Below are 25,532 nucleotides of genomic sequence, written 5' to 3'. Positions count from 1 at the left end.
AGCTATTGATATGGACTTTAGTTGACGTTTTAAAAAGAAACAAAAACTTTAGTTGACAAGATTACAGTCATTCAAAAAGGGCTACTCTTGCATCTAATCTAAGTATGGGTTTGTCCAAAAAAATCTAAGTAAGGGCAATCACGCTTCTTTCTGTTGTTTGTCATTTATATTATATTCTAATAACACCAGGTCCTTTGTCTAATCGATTGAGAAAAATGGTAAATAATTTAACCATATATTACTTATCTTACACGTTCAAAACAAATGGTTGAATTGTATTTCCACGAATAACCCAAAATAACAAGTAATCGCTGCAGACAAGAGGAAGGAACATATCAGAATGCAACCAAAAGAAAAAAAAAACACATCCATATTGTATAGTTGTGGAAAGATCAGTTTTGGATATATAATGCTCATTGACTTTATTCTGGATATAGACGTTAATTATTTTAATTTTATCAAAACTTTATATGTATGTAGGAGCATCCAGCATTCTTGGTCCTTTTTCATAATAATTTGTTTAAGAAAATTCTTAAAATTTGGCATTGGCTCTTACGCGGCCCATAATGGATGGCCTGTATTTATCCCTTGATAAATATTATACGATACTTCTTATTTCCTCCACTCTATAATTACAGTTTAGGTTTTGCAAACTGAAACCCAAGACAGAGATTTATTACAATTTTCAATTTAGCTGAACCAGCTTTATGAGACCCATGACCCATCCTATACCCAAATACAATAAACAAAATCTAATACAGATATATTTAAATCAATTAAAAGCTCCACAATCACGACGGATATTACCATTACTACCAGTTTTAACACCAACACGACCAAGCTTGATCATCGAGTTAATAAAAGCTTGATTAAACAACTGTCCATTATTAGCCCATAAGTCAACGGTTGGCTTTGACCGACGATCCGTGAATAAGACTTGATCCGACGTGAACAATCCTTTCCCTTGTTGCAAGTTTTTGTAGTAAACGTTGTCGAATTGTCTTGGTGTTGTTGGGTCCATGTTAATAGCCACTCTTGGATCTATGTTTCGAGGACACGACGCTTTTAGCTCTGTCACGTAATCTTTGTTAACCGTGGGATCCACTTTAGTTGTCTTGTTGAAAGTGTATATCCGATTGAACACTTTTGTGCAATGCGCGAATCCTAATGTGTGTGCCCCTGAGATGTTTAAGATCAAACGAAATCTAAATTAGGACCGGAAATATAAACCAACTTAAATACTAATCAAATTCGGGTATATATAAACCAACTTAAATACTAATCAAATTCGGGTCCGATATCCAGTTAGCTAAACCGGAATATTAAATCACATAGCTATTAGTTTGGTTCGAATGATACTATTTATGATCGAGAAGTAGTTCAAATCTTACCGGAGAGAGCGATCATGTCGTTAAGGCTAAGGCCGTTTTTGGCGAAGAGTGAAGTGAGTTTATTGACATCGTCGGTCGGATGCGGCAACTTCCCTCCGACGCTAGCCGCTGTTGATGATAGTCCATCTAGCCTTCCCAATTCCACGTCGTATTGTGGTCCACCCGCCTATATTGAATTTAATGTAATAACTTATACTAATGTTTTAATTTAATAGAATAAATAAGCTTGAGTTACTAACAAGATTAACGACGTCACGAGTGGCCATCGTGAGAATATCAGCGCATGAAACTTTGTTACGACAATTTGGGACGGCATCGAGAGCTTCTTTAGCTTTAATGACGGTGTCGAATCCATCTCCGGCCAACGATAAATTTTCCTCATGATCCTTCTCCGCCTTATTATTATTTGTTGACGCTATCATCACTGATGCATCACACCCCTATGAATATTAATCAATTATTTAGACCAAATAATGGATAATTTTACGCAAGAAAATAATATCAATAAAAAATATGTTTTACATTGACGAAACAATCATGGAAATAGAGGCGTAGAGTGGCGGGAATGGTGGTGAAAGTTTGTTGGACTTTTTTCTGTACGGCGTTTCTAACGATTTGTTCGACGTTAGGACAACTTCCGGCGTAGAAGTTACGGCGGAGTTGTGCGGAGGAGAGGTCGAGGGTGAGACATAGAGAGAGAAGAAGCAATAAGAGATTCGTTTTGTTCACCACAACCATTTAAAAAAAAATATTTTCACTCAATCTCTCTATATGTGTATAATTACATGAATCGAGTGAGGGATCTTATATATATGCTTTTATGTGTGCGCACAAGTAGCGCCGGCCAGCTTGCATATCATTTTTTAAAAGAGAAAAAGACTAAATACTTATCTAATTGTTGACATCATTTTTTGATGGCTTTTTTTTACTATTGAATTTTTTGTTAATTTTAAAATATTTGATTAGTATTTACAAAAAAAAGACTTTTTCCAATTCCATTATTTTTGTATTTTTAAAATTTAAAATGAATTTTTCCAATTTCGTTTTGTTCTCTATCAATGTTTGTGTGTGTATATGATCACTAGGATGATCTATCTATATGAGGGAATAGAGAGTGGTGGTGGTGGGGATTGAGAGGGATAAGTTGAAAAGTGAAAACGATGCTTCACTTGTCATTGCGAATAATATTTGTGTTATGGCCACCTTGAATCTTTTTGAAATCTCAACTACTACTCCTGACTATTATACTTTTTTGGTTCATATATTAGTTAATTAGTCTAATCAACTACGATAACCTTAATCCTAACAAGTAATACCTAAAGCTGATTTAATGACAGAAATTCATATATAGCCTCATGTCTTTTTTACCAACCATACAATTTTTACAAACGTCCATTTGCGTCTTGCTATTTCATTATCAATTTAAATGTTTACTACGTACACTACACATGGTCCGAAACAGTTGACATGGTCATGGCTTTATTAAGGGCTGTTTTACTTTGTTTCAGAAGCTAATGGTTTCTAGATTTAAAGTTTTCTTTATCTATGGTTACTGGTTAGGCGATAAATTATTGTTATTGATATAGACTTTAGTTGACGTTTAAAAAAGAAACAAAAACTTTAGTTGACGAGAATAGTTATACTTTAAGAGTTTAGAGCAGTCATTCAAAATGGGAGACTACTGCATCTGCATGCAAGTAAAGGCAATCACGCTTCTTTCTGTTATTTGTCATTTATCTTATATTCTTTTCTAAGAAAACCATGTCCTTTATCCAATCGATCGAGAAAAATGATAAATCATTTAACCATATATATACATGTATGTCTTAATCAGTCAAAACTTTATGTCTGGCTTTTTAAAATGCAAGAAAATTAATTGATTTCTGGGAAGATAATTCATTTGCGCTGACTGTAATTTTAAACTAAGAGGACAACTTCATACTTAACTAAAAATCGATTACCATTTTTTTTTATGATGGCAAGGATCTATATTACATCAGAATGACGAGATCAGAATGCAACAAAACAAAAAAAACTATATTACATATATAGTTGTGGAAAGATCAGTTTTCAATATAATGTTCATTCTGGATATAGAGGTTAAACAAGTCAGGCCATAATTAGCTAATTATTCAATTTTATCAAAACTTTACATGTCTGTAGCATTCCTCTGCTAAAAGGCCCGCATCATAGAGAAAAAAAAGAGACATGCACGTTGTCTTTAATCAATTAATCTACATGTTGTGTCCTACAACATTATTAAATATACTACAGCCAAAATGCTATATGTTTGTAAGTCAATATTAGGATCGTTTCGCATGGAGTTACTTAGAATGCATGTATCATTGTATCTTGTCATTACCTTAGCGATTCACTAAAATTTTCCTTCTCTATTAAACTCTACACATACATGGGTTTGTGATAAATTTTAATTAAACACTATTAAACTATAGACTCTACACATACATGGGTTTGTAATAAATATAAAACAGAAATTTATGTGATCGAGTGTAATTGTAGAACCTAATTCGTTAATGAGTATAGTCTTTAGATTGCTTCCTGTCATAGCATTTTTGTTTATATATATACAATAACTAATGATATTTGTTAGTTACATGTTTTGATACAAGTTTCAGTGACATGTATACCTATAAGCCGTGCTTATGATTTATGATGAAAGTTATAACGCCAATAATTACTTAGAAAGAGAGGATCTCATTTCCGGTATGTTTTTCTTTTGTCAACCCTTTCCAATATGTTTAATATATAATATAATAGTGTTTTGAATTCTATAATTGGATTCTCATTCTTTCAAATCGTTTACAAAATACTATAATCTAATTTAGATTTAATTTTACCAATTCATTAGATTACTTAGATAACACGCGTAGAGACTCTTGACCATGAAACAGTAAACAATATAATGTTTGTACTTAAATAAAACAAATAGTTGTAAGAAAGACCAATATAGGATGACTTGTACGTTTTCTATAATTTTTCTAAATAATGCAAATCGGATTAACATGTGCCACGTGATTTAAAGAAAAAAGACCAACACAAAAGGAATCTTTTTCCTGCAAAGTGTGACATATTTATATATAAAGTATCATAGATTATATGATTATATCTATAGTCTATTGTCATGATTACGTATTACATATGATAATTCATGCTGCAATACAATACAATTTATACAAGCAAAATAATATAGATTTTGAATGCATGCTATAGAAAAGTATCCAACGTAACAGAGATCCACATATAGATTTGAGCATCTTTGAATTTTGAATGTGAAATAATCTAAGTCTAAGCTATATTAATGATGATCATTTCATACTACAATGTCTTACGGGTCTTGCTATATTATTGGGCTTTATAATAGGCTTTTACGGGCCTGAATGATTTACACTGAAACCATGATCCATTAGAAAAATCTCCCCGCCATGACCTTATCCATGGAACTCTGCAATCTTCTTCGTTACCATTTTCTTCTACTGCTGCAAAAATCGTGTCTTTTGCGTGTTCTCGAGTCGAATTGGATGATTTGATTCTTAATTTTTGTTTGATAGTAACAGTCTAAAGAAGCAATGGAGCTTTGTTCTTCATCTCCATCTTCTTCTCTCCTTCGCATTTGTTCATCTTCAGCACCAGAAATCTCATTTTCATCTTCAATTTCTCAGTTCCCATCTAAAACCCAATCGATTCTCACAAAATCCAGATTCCAAAATCTCCGAATTTGCGCTTCCGTGACGGCGGAGACTCAAGGTCTTCCACGAGACAGCCCTCAACGTCTCCTCAAAGAGCTAGCACAGCGTAAAACAGCGACAGGACCGAAGAAAAAGGTTCCTCCTAAACGATTCATCTTAAGGCCACCATTAGACGATAAGAAATTAGCTGAGAGATTCCTCAATAGTCCACAATTGTCTCTGAAGTCGTTTCCTTTACTTAGCTCTTGTCTTCCATCGTCAAAGCTTAACAACGCTGATAAAACATGGATCGATGAGTATCTTCTTGAAGTTAAACAAGCTTTAGGGTATTCTCTGGAACCTTCAGAGAGTTTAGGAGATGATAATCCGGCGAAACACTTTGATACGTTGCTCTATCTTGCTTTCCAGCATCCGTCTTGTGATAGAGCACGTGCGAGGCATGTGAAGAATGGGCACTCGAGGCTTTGGTTTCTGGGTCAGTATGTGCTTGAGCTTGCTCTTACGGAGTTTTTCTTGCAGAGGTATCCGAGGGAATCTCCGGGACCTATGAGGGAGAGAGTGTTTGCTTTGATTGGGAAGAGGTATCTCCCGAAATGGATTAAAGCAGCGAGCTTGCAAAATCTCATCTTTCCTTATGATGATATGGATAAGTTGATTAGGAAAGAGCGTGAGCCACCGGTTAAGTAAGTTTCTCTTCTTTGACAATGATGATTATTTCAGTTGAGTATTAGTCCATAGTTTGTTTGCTTTGAACTGAGTTTTTTTAGCTTTAATGGAACTACTAGATGTTGTTCCATTCTCTCAAGAACTTGCTATGTATCTAACATTGTGTTTAGATAAGCCCAAATCCCACCATGAGTTGTTATGACGCCAAGAACTTTTAGCTGATCAAAGATTTCTCATCTTGGATTATGATCAGTCTTATCTGCTTGTAGTCTGTCATCATTTGGATTAAGTTTCTCTCTTCTTTAATGATGATGATTATTTCACTTGAGTGTTAGTCCATACTTTGGTTGCTTTGAGCTGAGACTTTAGCTTCATGGAAATAAACAATGATATGTGTTAATATCTGGTTTTGCTGTATATGGAACTAGTAGATCCTGTCAAGAACTATATTCTGTGTTTAGATAAGCCCAAGTCTCACTATGAAAGCTTTTAGCTGTTCAAAGGTTTCTCATCTTAGATAAGATCTGTCTTATATGTTTGTAGTGTGTCATCATTTGTTTAGTTATTTGATTGAAAGGGGCTTTGTGATAGCTGGTGCTAATTATCTAGGTTGGGCTTTCCATTTGGTTGAATTAAATGACTGAAAACTTGACGAGTCTGTGCATCCCAATGTCTCATAAGTGACATGTACTTATCCATGTTAATTTCTTTTGTTCTGGCTAGATCTGTGTTCTGGGCTTTGTTTGGTGCCATCTATCTATGTTTTGGGATGCCGGAAGTGTATCGTGTACTTTTTGAGGTGTTTGGGATGGATCCAGATGCTGATGAGTGTCAGCCTCGAAGCAGGAGACAGCTCGAGGATGTAGATTATGTTTCTGTTGAATTTGAAGGGAAAAAGCTAGGTTGGCAAGATATTGCTACTTACAAGGTAAATAAAACTGCATGATATAACAAAATCACAGTCTACTTCTTTGGTCTATCTAACAAGAGTGATTTCTTTATTTTTTCTCCTGTTGCTTCAGCCTCCTGAAGATGCTTTATTCGCACACCCTAGGCTATTCAGAGCTTGTGTTCCACCGGGAATGCATCGTTTCAGAGGGAACATATGGGATTTTGACAGCAAACCAAAAGTTATGCAGACCCTCGGATACCCTTTAACGATGAATGATAGAATCAAGGAGATAACTGAAGCAAGAAACATCGAACTTGGACTCGGTTTACAGGTACAAAAGCTATTACTTCTGGCTTTGTCATGTGATATGTTACTTTCCTTCTCTAAACTTTTTTCACTTACCTTAAATCACACAGCTCTGCTTCTTGCATCCTTCAAAGCATAAGTTTGAACACCCGCGGTTTTGTTTTGAGCGGCTGGAATATGTAGGACAGAAGATACAGGTGAGGATAACGATCTCTCATCTTAAAAGATCAAAAGAACGGTTCTTTTCTTTCTTTCTTTTTTTTTAACCCGATTTTTCGTCTCGGGATCATGCAGGACATAGCAATGGCTGAACGTTTGTTAATGAAGCACTTGGACGCACCAGGGAAGTGGTTGCAAGAGAAGCATAGACGTCTATTAATGAACAAATTCTGCGGCCGGTATCTTAGAGAAAAACGTCTTCACAACTTTATAATATACTCAGAGGAGGTTCATGATCGGTATGAACATAACCGGAGACTTAGGAATCCGGCGACAACCGCTGTCCAACAAGCCATTCACGGCCTCGCCTACACCATCTACGGGAAACCCGATGTTCGGCGGCTCATGTTTGAGGTTTTCGACTTCGAACAAATCCAACCTAAAGCTGTCTGAAAATCGAAGCTGTCTCTCTCATTTGTCTAATGTCTTTTAGTATACTACTGGGTTTGATTTATGTAGTTAAATGCTTAATTACCTTTGGTGAAAAGTTGAAAACTTTAAACTAGCAAAATGAGCTTCATCAGTATAATCTTAGGTTCATCAGTTTCAAATTTGTTGCCACCAATTCAAAGAGCTTCTTCTTATGGTTGCATACCTTGAGAAGAGAAACTGAATGTTGTGAGTAAAGTTTCTTCTTAAGGTATTTTGTAGTTTCCAGGTCTGCAAGTGAGTAAAGCTCCTGGTTAAATCCATGTATGAGCTGCATCTCCCCACTTGAGCTCTTCTAAAGCTACCCTCAGCGAATGGAGTTGAAATTGTGTTTAGATGCAACAGGCTCCAATTTAGCTATAATCTGCTCAACAGCGTCTAAAACTGCAGCACCATACATATCAGAGCTCGCAGAAGCAGCAGTAGGTGACGCGTTAGGAACCTATTAAGAGGCAATCAAAACGACAAGGGAGCAATAACAGTGTGTGAGGCATTTGGAACCTATTAAGAGACCACAAAAATGATAAGAGAGAACAATATCAGTTTTGTCTTGGCCAAAAAGTCCACTGAGTGCATGTAACCGAGTTAGATGTACCTTGTATGTGCTTGTTTCTGACACAAAAACTGAACTAAGGGGAATGACACAACCTTTGTATGCAAATCCTTGACCCATTTCAACACCTCCATGTGTCACCAAAACAGTCCCATTGGTGCAAACATGAACAAGAGCACCGGCCTGTAATAATAATATGTGTTGGAGTAAGTATCTTAAAATCCAGATTCTAGATTTGCAAGCAAAGGTAGTGCAATGCTGAGATTTCCAAGGAAGCTTCATCTTATTCTTTTACCTTTAAAGTTCCTCGAGAGATGACTAAATTTGAAAGAAAAAGGATTCACTTCTAACATGATTCATGAACTTTGTGGTAAATGAATATGACAATTGTGTGGGAACCATAGCTACACCACACCATGCAATGTGCGGAAGAGAGTGAGATTAATGTGTGATGGGATCTTTGCAGTTGAAAGTTCATCTCCTAAAGTCAAGAAAACATTAAACTAACAAAATGAGGACAAACTTTTACCAATTTTCACATTTATAGAAAAATATTCAACTCACTTTGATTTCTTCAGGGGCTCAGCTGAATCTAGTTTTCAATGGTTGCAGAACAAAATGAAAATGAAAATTTTAGTATCTCAAAATCTAGTTTCTATTTTTTTTGGTGACATTAATCAATGATTTCAAAATAACTAAAAACCTCAGAATAAACTCAATTCCATCTTAAAACCACACAACTTTCATAACCGAGGAATGACGAAAAACAAAATAATAGAGGAGGAGCATCACTACTATTTTCATTTTTTTAGCCAATCAGAGCGCACCAGAAAACGCCCACTCGCACCAACCTCGTGCCACGCGCTACAGACCACGCCCACTCGCACCAACCTCGCGTTGAGCGCGTGTCGTCGATTTCTGTAGGGGTAAACCCACAAAATCATGCTTATTTTACATCTACTCGCTTTGTTTCCAAAACAGTCTCGAGTGACTTTTTTTTTTGTTTTTTTTTCTCTAAACCGTACTAATTCTAATGCAAACCGAACCAAAATCAATTTTCATTTCAAAACCATGTAAACCAAACAGAGATCAACATCTAACTAACCGGATTTAACTAGCAATCTAATTCACACAAATCTTTTTTTTTTTTTTTTTTCCTATATCCTTCACAGTCAATAAAAAGAATAAGTGGGCCGTTGTGACTTCAAAATCCCAATAGTGAAAAAGCCCGATTTCGTGTCTCTACAGCCGTAAGGCCCGTAACAAGCCCACGACCTCTAATTTTTCAAAAACAATCAGACCGTTGGGGTTCATTTATTTTCTTTAATTTTGTTTTTATTTCTTATAAAACGGCTCATCGTCCTCAAGAAGCCTCCTATATAGAAGACGCCCCCACTACTTAGACTTTTTCTACTACAAACCTGAGATTTTAGTCTGAGAGAAAGAGAAGAGAACACTAAGATGATGACTTCTCGTTCGATTGTTCCTCAACAATCCACGGGTAAGAGAAAGATCTTTGCTTTTTCTTTTTTTAAGGTTTTTACGGACAAAATTTGATTTGGTTTAGTTTGTGATCTTCGATTTTGGTATCTGGGTTTTGTTCGTTTCTTTCTGTTCTTGTTATATCTATGAACAACGAAACGAATATGTTGCGAATCAAGTATAAAGTCCGTGGCTTTGACTGGAATTTTCTTGATTTGATATGGCTGATGATTGTTGCAAATTGAATCTAAAGTTGTTAACTTTGGTTTTGTTTTGTTGTGTTGAAGATGATGTTGTTGTGGTAGATGGCAAAAACGTAGCGAAAGGAAGAAACCGTCAAGTTCTTGGTGATATAGGTAATGTTGTTCGAGGAAATTACCCAAAGAACAACGAACCGGAAAAGATCAATCATCGTCCTCGTACACGATCTCAAAATCCCACGCTTCTTGTGGAGGATAATCTCAAAGTTTGTTCCTTTTCCCCTGTATTTTGGTGAACAAATTAGGTTTCTTCGTTAGATTTGTTAAACTCATGTCATATGTGTATATGTCTTTGATCTGCAGAAACCTGTAGTCAAGAGAAACGCAGTACCAAAGCCGAAGAAAGTGGCTGGGAAACCAAAGGTAGTAGACGTGATTGAGATAAGTTCAGACAGTGATGAAGAACTTGGTTTAGTTGCTGCTCGAGAGAAGAAGGCTACTAAGAAGAAAGCGACCACTTACACATCTGTTCTTACTGCTAGAAGCAAGGTAATTTTTTACCTTGTGAAATGATGATTCTTTAGTGTGAAGTAAGAAAATGTTTTGGTCTGTTCTGAATAAACTTCTTTTGCTTTTCAGGCTGCTTGTGGTTTAGAGAAGAAACAGAAAGAAAAGATTGTTGATATCGATTCTGCTGATGTTGAGAATGACCTCGCAGCTGTGGAATATGTGGAAGATATTTACAGTTTTTACAAGTCTGTTGAGGTTTGTATACTATACTATTCATGAATCTTTCCTTGCAGCTTTGTTGTAGTATTAACTTGTTTACTTAAATTATCATTTGGATTGGCAGAGTGAATGGAGGCCACGAGATTACATGGCATCTCAGCCTGATATTAATGAAAAGATGAGACTGATCCTGGTGGAGTGGTTGATTGATGTGCATGTCCGATTCGAGCTAAACCCGGAAACATTTTACCTCACTGTTAACATTCTGGATCGGTTCTTGTCGGTTAAGCCAGTGCCTCGAAAAGAACTGCAGCTTGTTGGTCTCAGTGCTCTTCTCATGTCGGCCAAGTATGAAGAAATTTGGCCACCACAGGTGATAAAAACAGAGAACTTTTGAATCTTCTGGTTTTGATTCTTTTTTGTCTTCGGCTAAATGAAAAGATAATTCTTTTGCAGGTGGAGGATCTAGTTGATATTGCAGACCATGCATACAGTCACAAACAGATTCTGGTGATGGAGAAGACAATACTGTCTACACTTGAGTGGTACTTGACAGTTCCGACTCATTATGTCTTCCTAGCTCGTTTCATCAAAGCTTCCATTGCAGACGAAAAGGTAAGAGAGCGTTTTTTTAGTTTCTTCCATGGTTATACATTTCATCATATTGAACATTCAGTTGTGTTTTGGTTTGCAGATGGAGAATATGGTGCACTATTTGGCTGAGTTAGGCGTAATGCATTACGATACGATGATAATGTTCAGTCCATCAATGGTAGCTGCTTCTGCAATCTACGCAGCAAGATCTTCTCTCCGCCAAGTTCCCATATGGACCAGCACTCTCAAGCATCACACTGGCTATTCTGAGACTCAGCTCATGTAAGAAAGTTCCTTTCTTTTTTCATTTGCATCATATGCGTTTTGCATTTGTGGTTGGATATTCATTCTTGTTGTAATGATGAAAAAGGGACTGTGCAAAGCTGTTGGCGTATCAGCAATGGAAGCAACAAGAAGAAGGGAGTGAGAGCAGTACTAAGGGAGCTTTACGAAAGAAATACTCCAAGGACGAACGCTTCGCTGTGGCTTTGATCCCTCCGGCCAAAGCTTTGTTGACCGGAACTGAATCTGCTTAGGAGTTAGGACCCTTTAAGAAGACGAAGAAGCTGAAGAACCAAGCCTAGTTTCATTTTCCTTCTGAAAATCAAGTCTAGTTTCATTAGATAATGGTATTTTGAACAAGTCTAATGAGTCGCTTTGAAACCTAGTCCTTTAGCATGATTCATTCCCAAACACTGCATATCTTGTAAGAAGTCAGTTTCTTCCGAGAAGTTTAATTTCCTTAGATATAATATTCTGTGGTTTAACTTCTTTAGTACACATGATTCATTCCCCAACACAGAATTTCTCTTCTTTTTTTTGATCAAACACCCCAGCACAGTATATGTTTCACCATTTCTTGTGTTCCTTCTGGTCCCGTCCATTCTGGGTTTTAAAACCACCTTCTGGTCTGCAAGATCCCCTTAAACAACTAAGCACTCCCATCTTTGGTGAGCATTTTGTTAGCCACAACCTCATAAGTCTAAATGGAAGTGCTAGCATCCATGCGGAAATTGTAAATCCAATCATCTTTGGATCTTCATCCGGAAAGGGAGAAGGTTTACCATATTAAGTTCCAAGGCCCTTTCTTCTAACCAATTCTTTACACCAATCCAATGTTTTAGATAACCGTGCCTCGAGGATCTCCAATATTGACCGTTTCCTTCTCTTTTCATCTTCAAGATCAAGAGTACGATATGCTAGTGTAAGCAAGTAGATACCTGGGTGCAGTCTCCTGGAGAATACAAAAAGTCATATATAAGTTAGATTACTTCACAAACAACAACTAATACAGAGATGTAACCAGACTTTATTGACTGAGGAAAAATGTGGTCAACGCAGATACAAGGATGCCAGTAGAATATCTTAAGCTGCTTTCTCTTCATATGTATAGTAAGCTTACCCATCCAGTGTACTCCCCTCTTCCAGGCCATCCCAGAATCTTTGTGCCAGGACCGTCCTGCTCTTTTTATCTTTCCCATAAGTTTCAACATACCATCCTCCGACATCATGCAAACCACAACGAGGCTCAAACAACCAAAACCTGTTTTCAAATCCATGCAATTATGGTTTCATGTCACTGAGGTAAGAAAGATGAAGGCTACGTTAGGGATCAGTATCATAAGTTCAGCATTCCAACAAAGATCACTGACTACTTCAGCATTTCAACAAAGGAAACTACAGAATTCTGTGTTCCAGATATCAATTTATTGAATTGCATTCTAACGAAGATGAAAACAGTGAAAAGGCTGTCCAATCTTGTTATTTTATCGAGTTAAAGGTGAGCCAGAACTAAAATAAAACAAAAATAATATTTGGCTTACTTGCTTGGTGGTAACTTCGCTCTACTGCATCTACATTCACAAATGGAAACCTTTTCCCCAATTTTGTACCAGTGCAAATGTCTCACCTGTAGAGTGTGGATGAAGAATTTTCATACATGCCTATTCCATCAAATAACTAGCGGATCATATCTCTATATGCATCACAGAACAATTCCCCGAAAAAGTACACGTTGTAATTTGCGAAAGGTACATAAAAAGAAATGCTAGATCATATAAGTCACAAACCAGAAATGTCCTATGTTTCATTATCACATGAGTCTTAGCACCATTCCCATCATAGACATAACATGAACCTTCATCTGGGATTGTCCCAAGACCACTTATAGTTCCAACAAGAAGTCTGGCACCACTTTCATTTCCCGGAGGCGATTCAGTGCCATGATTAGATCCTTCATCTGAATTGAGGAAAACGTGTATAAGATCGTGATCACCCTCAATTTGTTTCTTTTCATGATACCCTTTTGGGGGAACCCTAATGGCTGTAGCAACAACTCTTCCAGATACATGCAGCTGAATATCTTTATACGCATCAGAAACATGGTTTTTACTTCTTGAAGATTGTATATGAGATATCTGAAGACCAATCCTTTCAGCAGACATCATGTCATTGTTGCCTTTCTCAACTGCTTGACCAAGGTCCGAATCCATAAACGACGACAAAGCCAATTTCTTTGAGCAAGCAGAAGAAAGCTCAAGGAAGTTATCAACCAAGGAAACCATACCAAAAAGATCCCGTCCTGATACCAAATGCAAAACCTCTCGTGTATCATACACAGACCTTTCCTCAGCTTCAAAACAATCAGGAAGAAGCTCAACAGATTCAACATCAGGCCCAAAGTAGGCCGCTCGTATAGCTGAATAAAAATCTTCTTCAAGTTCATCTAAGTAACCAGTACCATTTGCTACTCTCTTCTCCAATACTATATCATGTATTGCTTCTCTATACCACTTTAACCATTCAACTACTTCCATCTCTTGACTCAATGTCAATCCTGTTTTATACCTGTGAATCATATAACCTTGTCCCGAGTGCTTCTTCATTACCATTCTCCGAGATAGCAAATATCTATCATAGTGTGCTCTCTTTTCAGAATCTGATAGAATCTGTATCATCACCACAAATCATTCATCAGACACTTCTAAAGCTATAACTCTATCACAAAAGCTTGAAAAGCTTGAAATTTTCGATTTTGAAACTAATCATAAGAGTGAAGAGTGAAGCTTTCTTCATTGTACCTCATAAGCAGCGAGAATCTGAACGAATCGTCTCGAATTTGATGGATCTTTCTTGGATTCGATCAGATCAGGATGAGTCTCCTTGGCGAGTCTGCGAAATGATGCTTTGATCTCTGCGATTGAGCTGGTTTCGGAGACATTCAAGATATCGTAAGCGTTCTCCACCGGAAACTCGTTCCGATTGGACTCAGCCTCGCCGCTCAGCAACCGAGTTCTTCCTTGACTCGGGTTAAAGAGAATTCGCGACGGTTCGAAACCGTAATTCAGTTGAACCGGAACTAATCTACTAAAACGCCGGCGTATCAACCCGGCGAGAATCGTCATTTCACGACCAGTATGGTTTACTCAGGTGGGAACGGAGACCGGAAGTGGAAAGAGGATAACGGCACGCCGATGACACGTGGGTCTCTCGATTTCACGCCACGTCATCACGAGTTCAGACTTTATTGGTCAACAGTAAAAACGGTCTTAGGAAAGAGAGAACATGAAGCCATATTACACTAAATGGGCCTTGAATTTTAATGGGCCAGGATCCTCTCACAGATATTTTTGACTCTTAAAATGATGAGGAAGTGGATGTGAATACGTGGTCGTATACTCACCATGGCATTCCATGAATAATTAATGTCTTCTAACTTCTAAATGATCGAAAAGTACTGACAAGTTAAAGTCAAGCAGAAAAAAACAAATATTATGAGGTTTTTAGATGCTATATTCATTGCAAGTTGTATACATGCGAAATTTAACTAGTGTTGTTAAAATAATAATTATATCAGCTTTTGACTATTTGCTGCCACTCTTTGAATGATTGAAACTAATTTTCTTTCGCATTAATGCATTGTTGAAATTCATGCACAAAATTAAAAATAATTGGTTCATGTATTTGTAACCCAATGTAACAATTTTATTGTTGAACAGAAGTCAGTAACTCCACGTCATGTACTCCATTAAATGTTCCAAAATATTTTGGGCTTGATTCCAAAAAACAAATTATCACGAATAGCGATGTTTGACAATCCAACAAACATGGTTCCATTCACCTTTTTTTGCCACCTGTAAATCGCGATATTTTAAATAATTTATTTCCTCTTCCACAGATACGAATTTTTTTATAAAGAATAATACGTAACACTCTAAAACAACACAAATATCATAATTTCTCCACGAACTGACTAAGAGAGGTACCAAGAAGAAAACCAGAGAAGAATCTTCTTTAGAGAGATGGGTGTGGTAGAAGAAGCTCACAACGTGAAGGTGATTGGTTCAGGAGAAGCCACGATCGTGTTAGGTCACGGGTTCGGCACGGACCAGTCAGTATGGAAACACTTGGTTCCACATCTGGTCGACGATTACCGCGTCGTCCTCTACGACAACATGGGAGCCGGTACGACCAACCCTGACTATTTCGACTTCGATCGTTACTCAAATCTCGAAGGCTACTCTTTCGATTTGATTGCAATCTTGGAAGATCTCAAGATTGAGTCTTGTATCTTTGTTGGCCACTCTGTTTCTGCCATGATTGGTGTCTTGGCTTCTCTTAACCGTCCTGATCTCTTCTCCAAAATCGTCATGATCTCTGCTTCTCCGAGGTATAACTTTTTCACAAGTTGTACATAGAAATATGTTTTGCTTTTTATCTCATCCTGACATAGTTTAGACAAAAGGGCTTCTCTGTTCCTTCTCTTGTCTGATTTCATAAAAACTATTAAACATTACAATTTAAATAAAAAAAAATCATCTTAAGTCCTTAAATTTACACAATTATCTATTATTTCGAAATATTTATTTCTCATTCTGACATAATTTCGACAAAGTGCCTCTTTGTTTATCCTCTTGTCTGAATTATCCTATTTCTCAAAATCAGTGAAGCATTTCATTATATATTTCAATAAAAATCCGTAAATTATGAACAAAAAATCATGAAATACCCATTTGTTTATTTGTTTTTTTTTATTTGGTTTTACTGAGGTGTTACTTACACTTTTTTTAAAAAAAATTGTTGAAACGGTGCTCACACAGTATATTATATATTTTAATTTTCTTCTGACAAAAGAAACATATATAATCAAATTATATTGTTTTGGTACGTTTATAGATACGTAAACGATGTTGATTACCAAGGTGGATTCGAACAAGAAGACTTAAACCAACTATTCGAAGCCATCCGAAGCAACTACAAAGCGTGGTGCTTAGGTTTCGCTCCACTCGCCGTCGGTGGCGACATGGACTCCATCGCCGTTCAAGAATTCAGCAGAACACTCTTCAATATGCGTCCCGACATAGCTCTCTCCGTCGGCCAGACCATTTTCCAAAGTGACATGAGACAGATCTTACCTTTTGTCACTGTTCCGTGTCACATTCTCCAAAGTGTTAAGGACTTAGCTGTACCAGTCGTTGTCTCCGAGTATCTTCACGCCAATCTTGGCTGTGAATCCGTCGTCGAGGTTATTCCTTCTGATGGTCATCTTCCTCAGCTTAGCTCACCAGATTCTGTTATTCCTGTCATCCTCCGTCACATTCGTAATGACATTGCTATGTGATTGTAAGAGATTTAATTAGTTAATTATTAAACGATGTAAGAAAAGTTGAAAAAAAATATCTGATGTGATATGTCTGTCTAGTCTATTGAGAACATTATTTCGTTGTCGTTTGGTTCTGATTCGTTTATCTTGAGTATCTTGATCTTTGTTGTTCTTATCTTGTTTAACGAAAAGTCTCTGTCTTTTGTCCACAGCTTTGCTCAGAGCTCATTATTGCTTGATGTAATAGTGATGTTCGTAATTGATGGTCCATAGTGAATTATTGCAACTTTGCAAGAGTGCTTGTGCTATACTGTGTGAAGAGTAATTAACATGTGATACTAGGAATTAGCATTGAGTTTGCATTTATGGATGGGTAATCCAAACCATAAAACATACATATTGTGATGGTTTTGAAATTTGTTTGTTTGTGAACAAAAATTAGCCAAGTTTTAAACAAAGTAAAATGAAAATTTAGGGTTTTGAATTAGGATGGAGTTAAGTCATATTTTGTTAGGTTTGTTTGCTTATGAAATTATGGATTTGTTTGATGTTATTATAGGGATGCGGTGCAAAAGATATTGTTTTCTATATTATCATTTATCACTAATAACTTTCAAATTTTATTGACGCGCCTGCTCAGATTTTATTCGATTTGTTGTTTATGAAATTAGTTATAGATTGGTAAGTAAATAGCTTTAAAAAATTAGTGATACAAAACAAAATGGTAAATATTGTATTGCTTCTTACTAGTCAATACTATGATTAAACTTCCATTTTATAATTCACTTTATATAAAACTTCTATTTATTTTCTTAAAATTATTTTATTATTGAAATTTAAATATCATTTGGTACAATATTATTTCTTCATCACTAGTCAAATACTATGATTAGCCTACCCAAAAAAAAAGTCAAATACTATGATTAAACTTCCATTTTTTTAAAATTCATTGCAGGTCATACAATTTAAATGTTTACATAGTCATGAAAGAATTGAGAACATATATATACTTCAAATTTGTTCTCCAATACAGTCACACACCTAACTTCAATTTGCTTAGAATTTCTTTGGCAAGACGATTAACAGAGCTAGCCCATTGTAAAAGGGTAATAAATAATAAGTGGGCTAGGCCCATATATACACAACAAAAAGTCACGTGACAAGAAACTTCATACGTGTGCGACTCTTGCCCCAAAATTTGATTAGCACCACTTATTGAGAAGCAGCAGCAGCACCACAAGCACCACCACCAGTATCACATTCACATTCACCATCATCGTCTCTTCGCTCTTATCTCTCCGTTACTTTTTTATTTACTATCTCTCTCTTCCCCGTTACTTTTTTTTCTTCCCCGTTTCGTTCTCCGTCAAAGTCTTCTCTCTTTACCATTTTCTCCACTGTACTAATTTCCCTTTTTACCCCTAAACCCATCGTTCCCGTGACACGACGGCCACGAAGAAGAGGGATAAAATTGAGAAAGATTAAATAGGCGATTGATTTCTCCATCGGAGACACCACCGCTCAAAAAATGGCGACGGCGACGGCGACATCGGAACGATTCGAGTTAGCCAAGCACTGCAGTTCACGGAACTGGTCTAAAGCGATCCGAGTTCTCGATTCGCTCCTTGCTAAGGAGTCTTCAATTTTGGATATATGGTTTGGTTTCGAGATCTTTGTTCTCTCATTCAATTTCTCCGGATCGGTATCAATGATTTTTCTCCCGTTAATCTCAGTATTTTTTTTTGAATTGGGAATTTGGTTTCAGCAATAGAGCGTTTTGTTATAATCAATTGGAGCTTCACAAGCATGTGATTAAGGACTGTGACAAGGCACTTCTGCTTGAACCTTTTGCCATTCAAGCTTTTATTCTCAAAGGTTAGTTCACTTCCAAGCTTTGACTTGAGTGCTTCATAGTTTCTCTGGGAATTGAGTTTGATTCTCGGGATAGCTTCAGAACTAGAATTAGGGGTTTAGATAATGCTATAGTGCCTGCTAGTTATGACGATATAATGGTTGCTTAAGAATATCTGTTAAGTTATATATCTTATCGGGGATGGAATTTTTTATGGTTACCGGATCATGGTTTACTTTGATTGGTATACTGCATGTGAACTCAAGTGTATCAGCTTTTCCATCTAGGACGCGCTCTTTTGGCTTTGGGGAGAAAACAGGAAGCTGTTCTTGTTTTGGAGCAAGGGTATAAAAGTGCGTTGCAGCAGACAGCAGATGTGAAGCAGTTACTTGAATTAGAAGAACTCTTAAAAGATGCAAGACGAGAAATTGATGGGATTTTAAAAAGTCATGCCACCGAGTCTCCGCAAGAGACCCCTGCCTATCATAGTGAGAAGTCTGATGAAAAAAGTGACAAGCTGGACAACCATGAATCAGGAGCAAGTAGCAATGGGAACTCACATGAGTCATCTAGCGAATTGGGCGAGCAATCAAAGATAGTAAGCTTTTCAAAAGTTGCATCCAAGGCTAGCAAGCAATCTGATGGTAATTCCGACTTATGTAACGGATCAGTGTACAAGGAAAAAGAGAATGGAAAGTGTGGCAGCCAAATCAATGGTTATTATGAATCATGTAAACCTTGTAATGGTTCTGATTTGCATGATAATTTAGCTGAAAGTTCCGATCGGTTCGGGGAGCTATCGATTAATGGAAACAAGATAAGTATTAAGTCTAGCAAAATGAGCCATAAAGCTGAGGCACGTTGCGGAATTAGTGATGAATCCAGGAAAAATAAGAAGTACACCATAGCAAGAATATCGGGAACCCATTCCATAAGTGTGGATTTTCGACTTTCTAGAGGCATTGCACAGGTATAGCAATACACAGAAAAAAAGGAAAAGAAAAGAGCTATAAGGTATAGCTTCCAAATTTTTGATGACTGAGCTTCTGTTTTGTCAACAGGTGAATGAAGGAAACTATACGAAAGCTATTTCTATTTTTGATAAGGTGATTTGGTGATCTTTATCTCTGGCGAGTGTCTCTTGCTTATTTTTTTCTCTGTTTATCTTCTTTTCGGAGGTTGTTTAGGGAAAACATTATTGGGTCAATTTTTTTACTATTTAGTTTATCTATGTGCAGGTGCTGAAAGAAGAACCAACTTACCCTGAGGCACTTATAGGAAGAGGGACAGCTTATGCATTCCAACGAGAGCTTGAAAGTGCTATAGCTGATTTTACTAAGGTATTCATATATTTGACAAGAGTTGTTACCACAGTGGGTTAAGTTCACCAATTCTGCTTCTATGATGATGATGGTCAGGCTATCCAATCTAACCCAGCAGCAAGTGAGGCCTGGAAGCGGAGAGGACAGGCTCGTGCTGCTCTTGGGGAATATGTTGAGGTTAGTGATTCCATTCGCTGCTTCTTTTCTTAATTCAGAGCTAAAAGCATAAACAATTAATGTACTTTACAAGGCTTGTTACTAATGTTCGCCCTGCACATTTATTGATTATTTATTGGTTAATCAATAATATTGTCTGATTGATATCAAATAATTTGGATAATCCGCTGATTGATGTCTGTGTTTAAGCCTGTTTAGTGCTTGCGTTTTATTGGTAAAAATCCAAAAACGTTTCTTGTACAACACTTTTATTAAAATACCCTTTGTGATAGGCGGTTGAAGATTTGACTAAAGCACTTGTTTTTGAGCCAAACTCACCTGATGTATTGCACGAAAGGGGTAAGTGTCTTTATTCAGTGTTTCTTTTAAAATCTTGCGCCTTATTTCAGTTTTCATTTCTTAATACATGATTTCTTTGGTGAAAAACCATGAAGTACTACTGACATTCACAATGGATTCAGGTATTGTTAATTTCAAATCTAAGGACTTCACTGCTGCTGTGAAGGACCTATCTATATGTCTGAAGCAAGAGAAAGATAACAAGTCTGCATACACTTATTTGGTAAGACTATTCTCTATTGTTATTCGTTATTCTTGGTTTCCAAAGTAACCATGGACGCAAATGTTTTCGTAGTAAAACTTTGTTGATCTCTCCAGGGACTAGCATTTGCTTCTCTTGGTGAATACAAAAAAGCTGAAGAGGCGCATTTAAAGTCCATCCAATTGGATAGTAATTATCTTGAAGCATGGCTTCATCTCGCCCAGGTAACACACAAATAATAAAATAAATAGTATGAGATTATGCTTTGTCTATTGAATTTTCAACTATTAAGCTGAACTGTGATGAAAATAGGATTATAACCATTGCTTTTTTTTTTTTCTTTTTTTTTTGGTGTTTTCATGCATGTAATAGTGAATAAACATTAGTTTTATGTAAAGCTAGTGAGACTTCAAAATGAAGAAAGCTTAAATTATGACTTTTGAAGGCTAATTAAGATTTTTCTGAAGGACCAACTTTACTTGATTATTTGGTTTCTTATATCTTTAATTTTGATTGTTCATCCTAGTCTATTGCTTAAATCAGTTACCTATGATACACTCATCCTTTTTATTCACTGTACTCGATGGTTATTTCCTGGCATTTCCTGGCAGTTCTATCAAGAGTTGGCCGACCACTGCAAGGCTTTGGAATGCATTGAGCAGGTTCTACAAGTCGACAACAGGTAGCTCTTATTTGGGATGCAATACCACGTGTTGCACTATATTTCTGCTTTTCCATCGTACTCATGGCAATTTTCCTGTCTTGACCAGGGTTTGGAAGGCCTATCACTTGCGTGGATTAGTGTTCCATGGATTAGGCGAACACAGGTATGTTCTGTTAGGGTAAATTAGGATTGTTGGAAACTGAATTTTGTTTAAAGGGGAAAATTTGTCTATGTTGATGTGCATGTTACCTTAAATGTTCATGAGGGATCCAAGGATATCTCAATGTCTACTTTAAAATGTGATATCCGATAAGATTACTTCCCCTGACTCTTGGTGATAAAGATCTGCGTTTGAGCAAAAGGATGTTTTAAAAGGAAGCTTTTCTTTTGGTGGTCATACACCTTGGTATTTATGTACAAGGCTGGTCTTTAAAGCAGTGATATTACTCACCTGTAGTTGTTTTTGGTGATCTTATTTCTCAGGAAGGCTATCCAAGAATTATCTATTGGCTTGAGCATTGAGAACACAATAGAGTGCTTGTACCTACGAGGTTCCTGCTATCACGCCGTAGGAGAGTATAGAGATGCGGTGAATATTTGTTTGTTAACTTTATGGTTACATAGTTTTAAAGGAGACTCTCTTATTACTTGCCTTGAATATGCTCACAGGTGAAGGACTATGATGCAACAGTTGACGTGGAACTTGATGCAGTGGAGAAATTTGTTCTTCAATGCTTGGCGTTTTATCAGGTTCCGTTTTCTTTGTTAATAACTTAGCTTGACTGGATTTTGAAGTTTTATCTGCAAGACTAATTTCTTTCTACACTGTTGTTTGTAGCAACTTGTAATGATAGGCTATTGCAATACTATGTTGTAAAAGCATGGCCTTATTATCTGATAGTAATGATTCTCTGTTTGTTTATTACTACTATCACACTGAACAATGAAAACCTCCCTCTATCAGTCTATCTAATAAAATTGGAGGTTTCGTAGCAGCCCTAAACGTTTCCTTCACAATAACACTTAAAGTTATTCTTTTTTCTTCTGCAGAAGGAGCTTGCCTTGTATACAGCTTCCAAAGTTAGTAGTGAGTTTTTATGCTTTGATATTGATGGTGACATAGACCCAATGTTCAAGGTGATAACTCTCTCTCTCTCTCTCTCTCTCTCTCTCTCTCTCTCTTGATATTTCTAATGTTGCCACAAAGTCGGACTTTTACTTTGTTTGCGTGTCAAAGAAATATATGGGAACAAACTGGTCAAGTTTAACTGGGTATACTGAATGTGCTGGAAAGGAACATTTAAATGTCTTTAAAATGTGACTTCAATATTAAGTATCAAGGAACATTTGGGGGGACCCTACCCATGGGATACCCTCTCCCCAGGGATTAGTCCTGATTCTCCTGAACCCTTCCATAGGTTCAGGGATTTACCCTGAATTAACAAAAAACAATATATATTAAGTATCAAATAGCTCAACCAATTCCAAGTCTGAATTGATCCTTTATTTCGTTTTGAGATACTAGATGATTATTAGTGCTTTCAAGTGCTCTAGGTGGAAATTAGAAAGTAGATCTCAGAGTTCATTGCACTGTCACTCTGCTTTTTTGAGTTTTTCCACTCTTATATGTGGTGAACGTGGCTTTTAATTTCTTGTGATTTTTCAGGAGTACTGGTGCAAAAGATTACACCCAAAAAATGTATGTGAAAAGGTTTACAGACAACCTCCCCTACGTGAATCACTTAAGAAGGGTAAACTGAAAAAGCAAGATCTTGCAATAACCAAACAGAAGGCGAATATTCTTCGTTTTGCTGATTTAATAGGCAAGAGGATCCAATATGATTGTCCTGGATTCTTACCAAACAAACGCCAGGTGACTTTCAGCAAATTTTTGGAGTATCTACCTTTTCAACATTCTTTTTTCGGTTAATTTCTTCTTCCCTGTAGTACATTTAAACCTCATAGCAGCTCTCTTTATTTCTTGCGCCAGAAGGTTCCTGTTGCATTTAATCACTAGATGTCTACTCTATACACGAATAGGCGTATCATAGTTCTATTCCATTGATTATTTGTGTTTCCATGATTTTACAGCACCGTATGGCAGGATTAGCTGTGATAGAGATTGCTCAAAAAGTTTCCAAAGCTTGGCGCATAGAGTGGAGGAATTCAACCAAAGGCACTACAAAAAATGGAAAGAAAAACCGGAGGAGAGAGAGAACCAACATTCTTAGCCAGAATAGAGGTGGTGCTGGGTGTAGTAGTAGCAGTTTCAGTGAAACTTCAACTGGATATGCCTCACTAGAAGATAGATCATCAGGCCGCTCTATCTTGTCTTGGCAAGACGTTTATTCCCCTGCTGTCAGATGGAGACAAATTTCAGAGCCTTGTGACCCAGTGGTGTGGGTTAACAAACTAAGGTACAAGTTCCATTTCCCATGATATGTCAATGGTTGATGTCTAGTGACTCTTGCAGGCTCAGCATCTGCGAGTCTATGTTTAAGTAGAACTTCAATTGCCGAACTTTAGTTTCATTTGATTACTTGGGTAGTTGAGATTGTTTATACTGATTGCAGTGAAGAGTTTAATTCTGGGTTTGGTTCTCATACACCAATGGTACTCGGTCAAGCTAAAGTAGTACGCTATTTCCCAAATTATGAAAGGTAAGCATATATAATAGAAAACATGAGATTTTTTCATGTATTCAATATGATTTTGTCTCAGTCCATGGACTGATCAGTTTTTAATATGTTACTTCAGAACCCTGACTCTTGCAAAGAGCATCATCAAGGATAAACTCTCTGTACGCAGCAAGAAAGATAAAGTTATTGATCTTTCTAAAGATGAGAAGATCGAAAAAGTCAGTGTTTCTTTCTTCTCGCGTGAATGATACTCGTTTTATCATTGTTCTCTTACTGTATTTCCTCACGAGATGCAGATAATGCGTGCTGAAACGTGTGATGAGCTACACAATATTGTTGGTGAGGATTTCTGGGTGGCTACTTGGTGCGACAGTACCGGATCTGAAGGGTGGGTTTGTTGATTTGTCCCGTAATTCTCTTCACTGAAGATTTTCTGTTATGTTGATTTTGCTTTCTTTGTTCATATCTTCAGGAAACGCCTCGAAGGAACTAGAATCACCTGCATTCAAAAACCGTAAATTTTACTTTTTGTTGCATGTGATTAACACAAATCCTAATCACACCACTTTCTTCAATAAATTTCTCTCGTGTTTATCCAGGGGAAGGCTGGGGTATGATTTTTCAATTCGAACTCCATGTACACCTGCAAGGTGGAGCGACTTTGATGAAGAAATGACCTCAGCTTGGGAGGTAAGACCTAAGCATATGCAAATAATTGGTATTTCTTTTGTTTCTGAGAAAACAAACTCAAAAGTCTAACTGAATCCACAGGCTTTATGCACTGCCTATTGTGGAGAGAACTATGGTTCTACTGAGCTCGACGCTTTAGAAACCGTTAGAGACGCCATCTTACGCATGACATATTACTGGTAAACGACTATGACAACCTAACGTATGATTGATTAATTACTCGGAAGCTGTTGGTATTTAATAGCAATCATTGGTTTTTTTACCAGGTACAATTTTATGCCATTAGCTCGAGGAACTGCTGTAACAGGATTTGTAGTGTTACTTGGACTTCTGCTTGCTGCTAATATGGAGTTCACTGAGACTATCCCGAAAGGGTTACAGATCGATTGGGAAGCTATACTTAATGTCGAACCGGGTTCCTTTGTTGATTCGGTTAAGTCTTGGTTATACCCGTCCCTGAAAATCAATACGTCGTGGAGAGACCATACGGAAATTTCCTCGGCTTTTTCGACAACAGGAGCGGTTGTTGCTGCGCTTAGCACTTACAACGATTGAGATTCAAATCTCTCTCTCTCTGTCTCTCCTTCTCTCTCTGTCTCTCTGTGTCTCTCTCACAATCTTTCATAAGAGGTGAAGAAGGCTAACTAAACCATGAGCAGTAAGAAAACTTGTGTTTCAGTCAAACATCTTCCGTCTGTTTCTGATCTAAAAAACAAAAAAAAAGCTAGAAAAGCTTTGTTAGGGTTTTAACTTTATTAACTCTCGTGTTTAATATAATTTTACAGATTTAATAATGTATCTAAATATGATTTCTCTGGTCTCAACATGAGAGGTTCCAACATGAGAGTTTACAACCCTTGGCCGATCTTATGTTGTT

At 36.9% G+C, this 25,532-nt stretch overlaps 8 protein-coding genes across 10 annotated transcripts; 5 read left to right on the top strand and 3 right to left on the bottom strand.

Annotated features, from left to right (window-relative positions):
* Positions 1-583: 583 nt before the first annotated feature.
* On the bottom strand, positions 584-2,333 carry AT4G37520 (Peroxidase superfamily protein). Of its 2 annotated transcripts, none has more exons than NM_119916.4 (4): positions 1,914-2,333; positions 1,631-1,831; positions 1,392-1,557; positions 584-1,179 (listed from the first exon to the last, which is right to left on the bottom strand). In NM_119916.4, exons 1-4 carry the CDS (start codon positions 2,127-2,129, stop codon positions 773-775), a joined length of 990 nt encoding a protein of 329 aa, NP_195468.1. In that variant the 5' UTR covers positions 2,130-2,333; the 3' UTR covers positions 584-772. The 2 variants fall into 2 exon arrangements, with proteins under 2 accessions (NP_195468.1, NP_001190944.1); NM_001204015.2 differs by having other exon boundaries at positions 598-1,179; positions 1,640-1,831; positions 1,914-2,213.
* Positions 2,334-4,762: 2,429 nt separating this feature from the next.
* On the top strand, positions 4,763-7,729 carry AT4G37510 (Ribonuclease III family protein). The gene is made up of 5 exons (NM_119915.4): positions 4,763-5,781; positions 6,488-6,692; positions 6,787-6,987; positions 7,073-7,159; positions 7,257-7,729. The coding sequence occupies exons 1-5, from the start codon at positions 4,979-4,981 to the stop codon at positions 7,572-7,574; spliced, it is 1,614 nt and encodes a 537-aa protein (NP_195467.1). The 5' UTR covers positions 4,763-4,978; the 3' UTR covers positions 7,575-7,729.
* Positions 7,730-7,917: 188 nt separating this feature from the next.
* Positions 7,918-8,445, bottom strand: AT4G37500 (Aldehyde oxidase/xanthine dehydrogenase, molybdopterin binding protein; the record flags this gene model as incomplete). The annotated part of the gene is made up of 2 exons (NM_119914.1): positions 7,918-8,052; positions 8,206-8,445. 2 exons carry the CDS (start codon positions 8,443-8,445, stop codon positions 7,918-7,920), a joined length of 375 nt encoding a protein of 124 aa, NP_195466.1.
* A 1,079-nt stretch (positions 8,446-9,524) lies between these two features.
* Positions 9,525-11,947, top strand: CYCB1;1 (CYCLIN B1;1). Its single transcript, NM_119913.3, has 8 exons — positions 9,525-9,664; positions 9,933-10,111; positions 10,209-10,394; positions 10,485-10,610; positions 10,699-10,947; positions 11,031-11,189; positions 11,269-11,450; positions 11,539-11,947. Exons 1-8 carry the CDS (start codon positions 9,625-9,627, stop codon positions 11,702-11,704), a joined length of 1,287 nt encoding a protein of 428 aa, NP_195465.1. The 5' UTR covers positions 9,525-9,624; the 3' UTR covers positions 11,705-11,947.
* A 65-nt stretch (positions 11,948-12,012) lies between these two features.
* Positions 12,013-12,240, top strand: AT4G37483 (uncharacterized protein; the record flags this gene model as incomplete). The annotated part of the gene is made up of 1 exon (NM_001125660.1): positions 12,013-12,240. The coding sequence occupies one exon, from the start codon at positions 12,013-12,015 to the stop codon at positions 12,238-12,240; it is 228 nt and encodes a 75-aa protein (NP_001119132.1).
* AT4G37480 (Chaperone DnaJ-domain superfamily protein) lies at positions 12,237-14,706 on the bottom strand (the record flags this gene model as incomplete). The annotated part of the gene is made up of 5 exons (NM_119912.3): positions 14,249-14,706; positions 13,238-14,116; positions 12,992-13,077; positions 12,571-12,711; positions 12,237-12,402 (listed from the first exon to the last, which is right to left on the bottom strand). Exons 1-5 carry the CDS (start codon positions 14,570-14,572, stop codon positions 12,237-12,239), a joined length of 1,596 nt encoding a protein of 531 aa, NP_195464.2. The 5' UTR covers positions 14,573-14,706.
* A 470-nt stretch (positions 14,707-15,176) lies between these two features.
* On the top strand, positions 15,177-17,174 carry KAI2 (alpha/beta-Hydrolases superfamily protein). Its single transcript, NM_119911.4, has 2 exons — positions 15,177-15,837; positions 16,344-17,174. Exons 1-2 carry the CDS (start codon positions 15,470-15,472, stop codon positions 16,786-16,788), a joined length of 813 nt encoding a protein of 270 aa, NP_195463.1. The 5' UTR covers positions 15,177-15,469; the 3' UTR covers positions 16,789-17,174.
* A 712-nt stretch (positions 17,175-17,886) lies between these two features.
* SRFR1 (Tetratricopeptide repeat (TPR)-like superfamily protein) lies at positions 17,887-25,455 on the top strand. 2 transcript variants are annotated; one of them, NM_119910.4, is made up of 23 exons: positions 17,887-18,426; positions 18,536-18,645; positions 18,910-19,592; positions 19,684-19,728; positions 19,861-19,962; positions 20,041-20,121; positions 20,394-20,460; positions 20,583-20,683; positions 20,779-20,886; positions 21,274-21,344; positions 21,433-21,489; positions 21,810-21,915; positions 21,996-22,076; positions 22,377-22,463; positions 22,993-23,199; positions 23,418-23,743; positions 23,900-23,986; positions 24,084-24,183; positions 24,262-24,353; positions 24,438-24,479; positions 24,565-24,655; positions 24,737-24,834; positions 24,922-25,455. In NM_119910.4, the coding sequence occupies exons 1-23, from the start codon at positions 18,299-18,301 to the stop codon at positions 25,208-25,210; spliced, it is 3,159 nt and encodes a 1,052-aa protein (NP_195462.3). In that variant the 5' UTR covers positions 17,887-18,298; the 3' UTR covers positions 25,211-25,455. The 2 variants fall into 2 exon arrangements, with proteins under 2 accessions (NP_195462.3, NP_001329700.1); NM_001342443.1 differs by having other exon boundaries at positions 24,438-24,655.
* The last annotated feature ends 77 nt before the right edge of the window (positions 25,456-25,532 follow it).

This window comes from Arabidopsis thaliana, chromosome 4, assembly GCF_000001735.4.
Source record: "Arabidopsis thaliana chromosome 4, partial sequence".
NCBI lineage: Eukaryota > Viridiplantae > Streptophyta > Magnoliopsida > Brassicales > Brassicaceae > Arabidopsis > Arabidopsis thaliana.
Note: the sequence above shows the minus strand (reverse complement) of the source record. Positions and strands in the feature narration are given on the sequence as shown.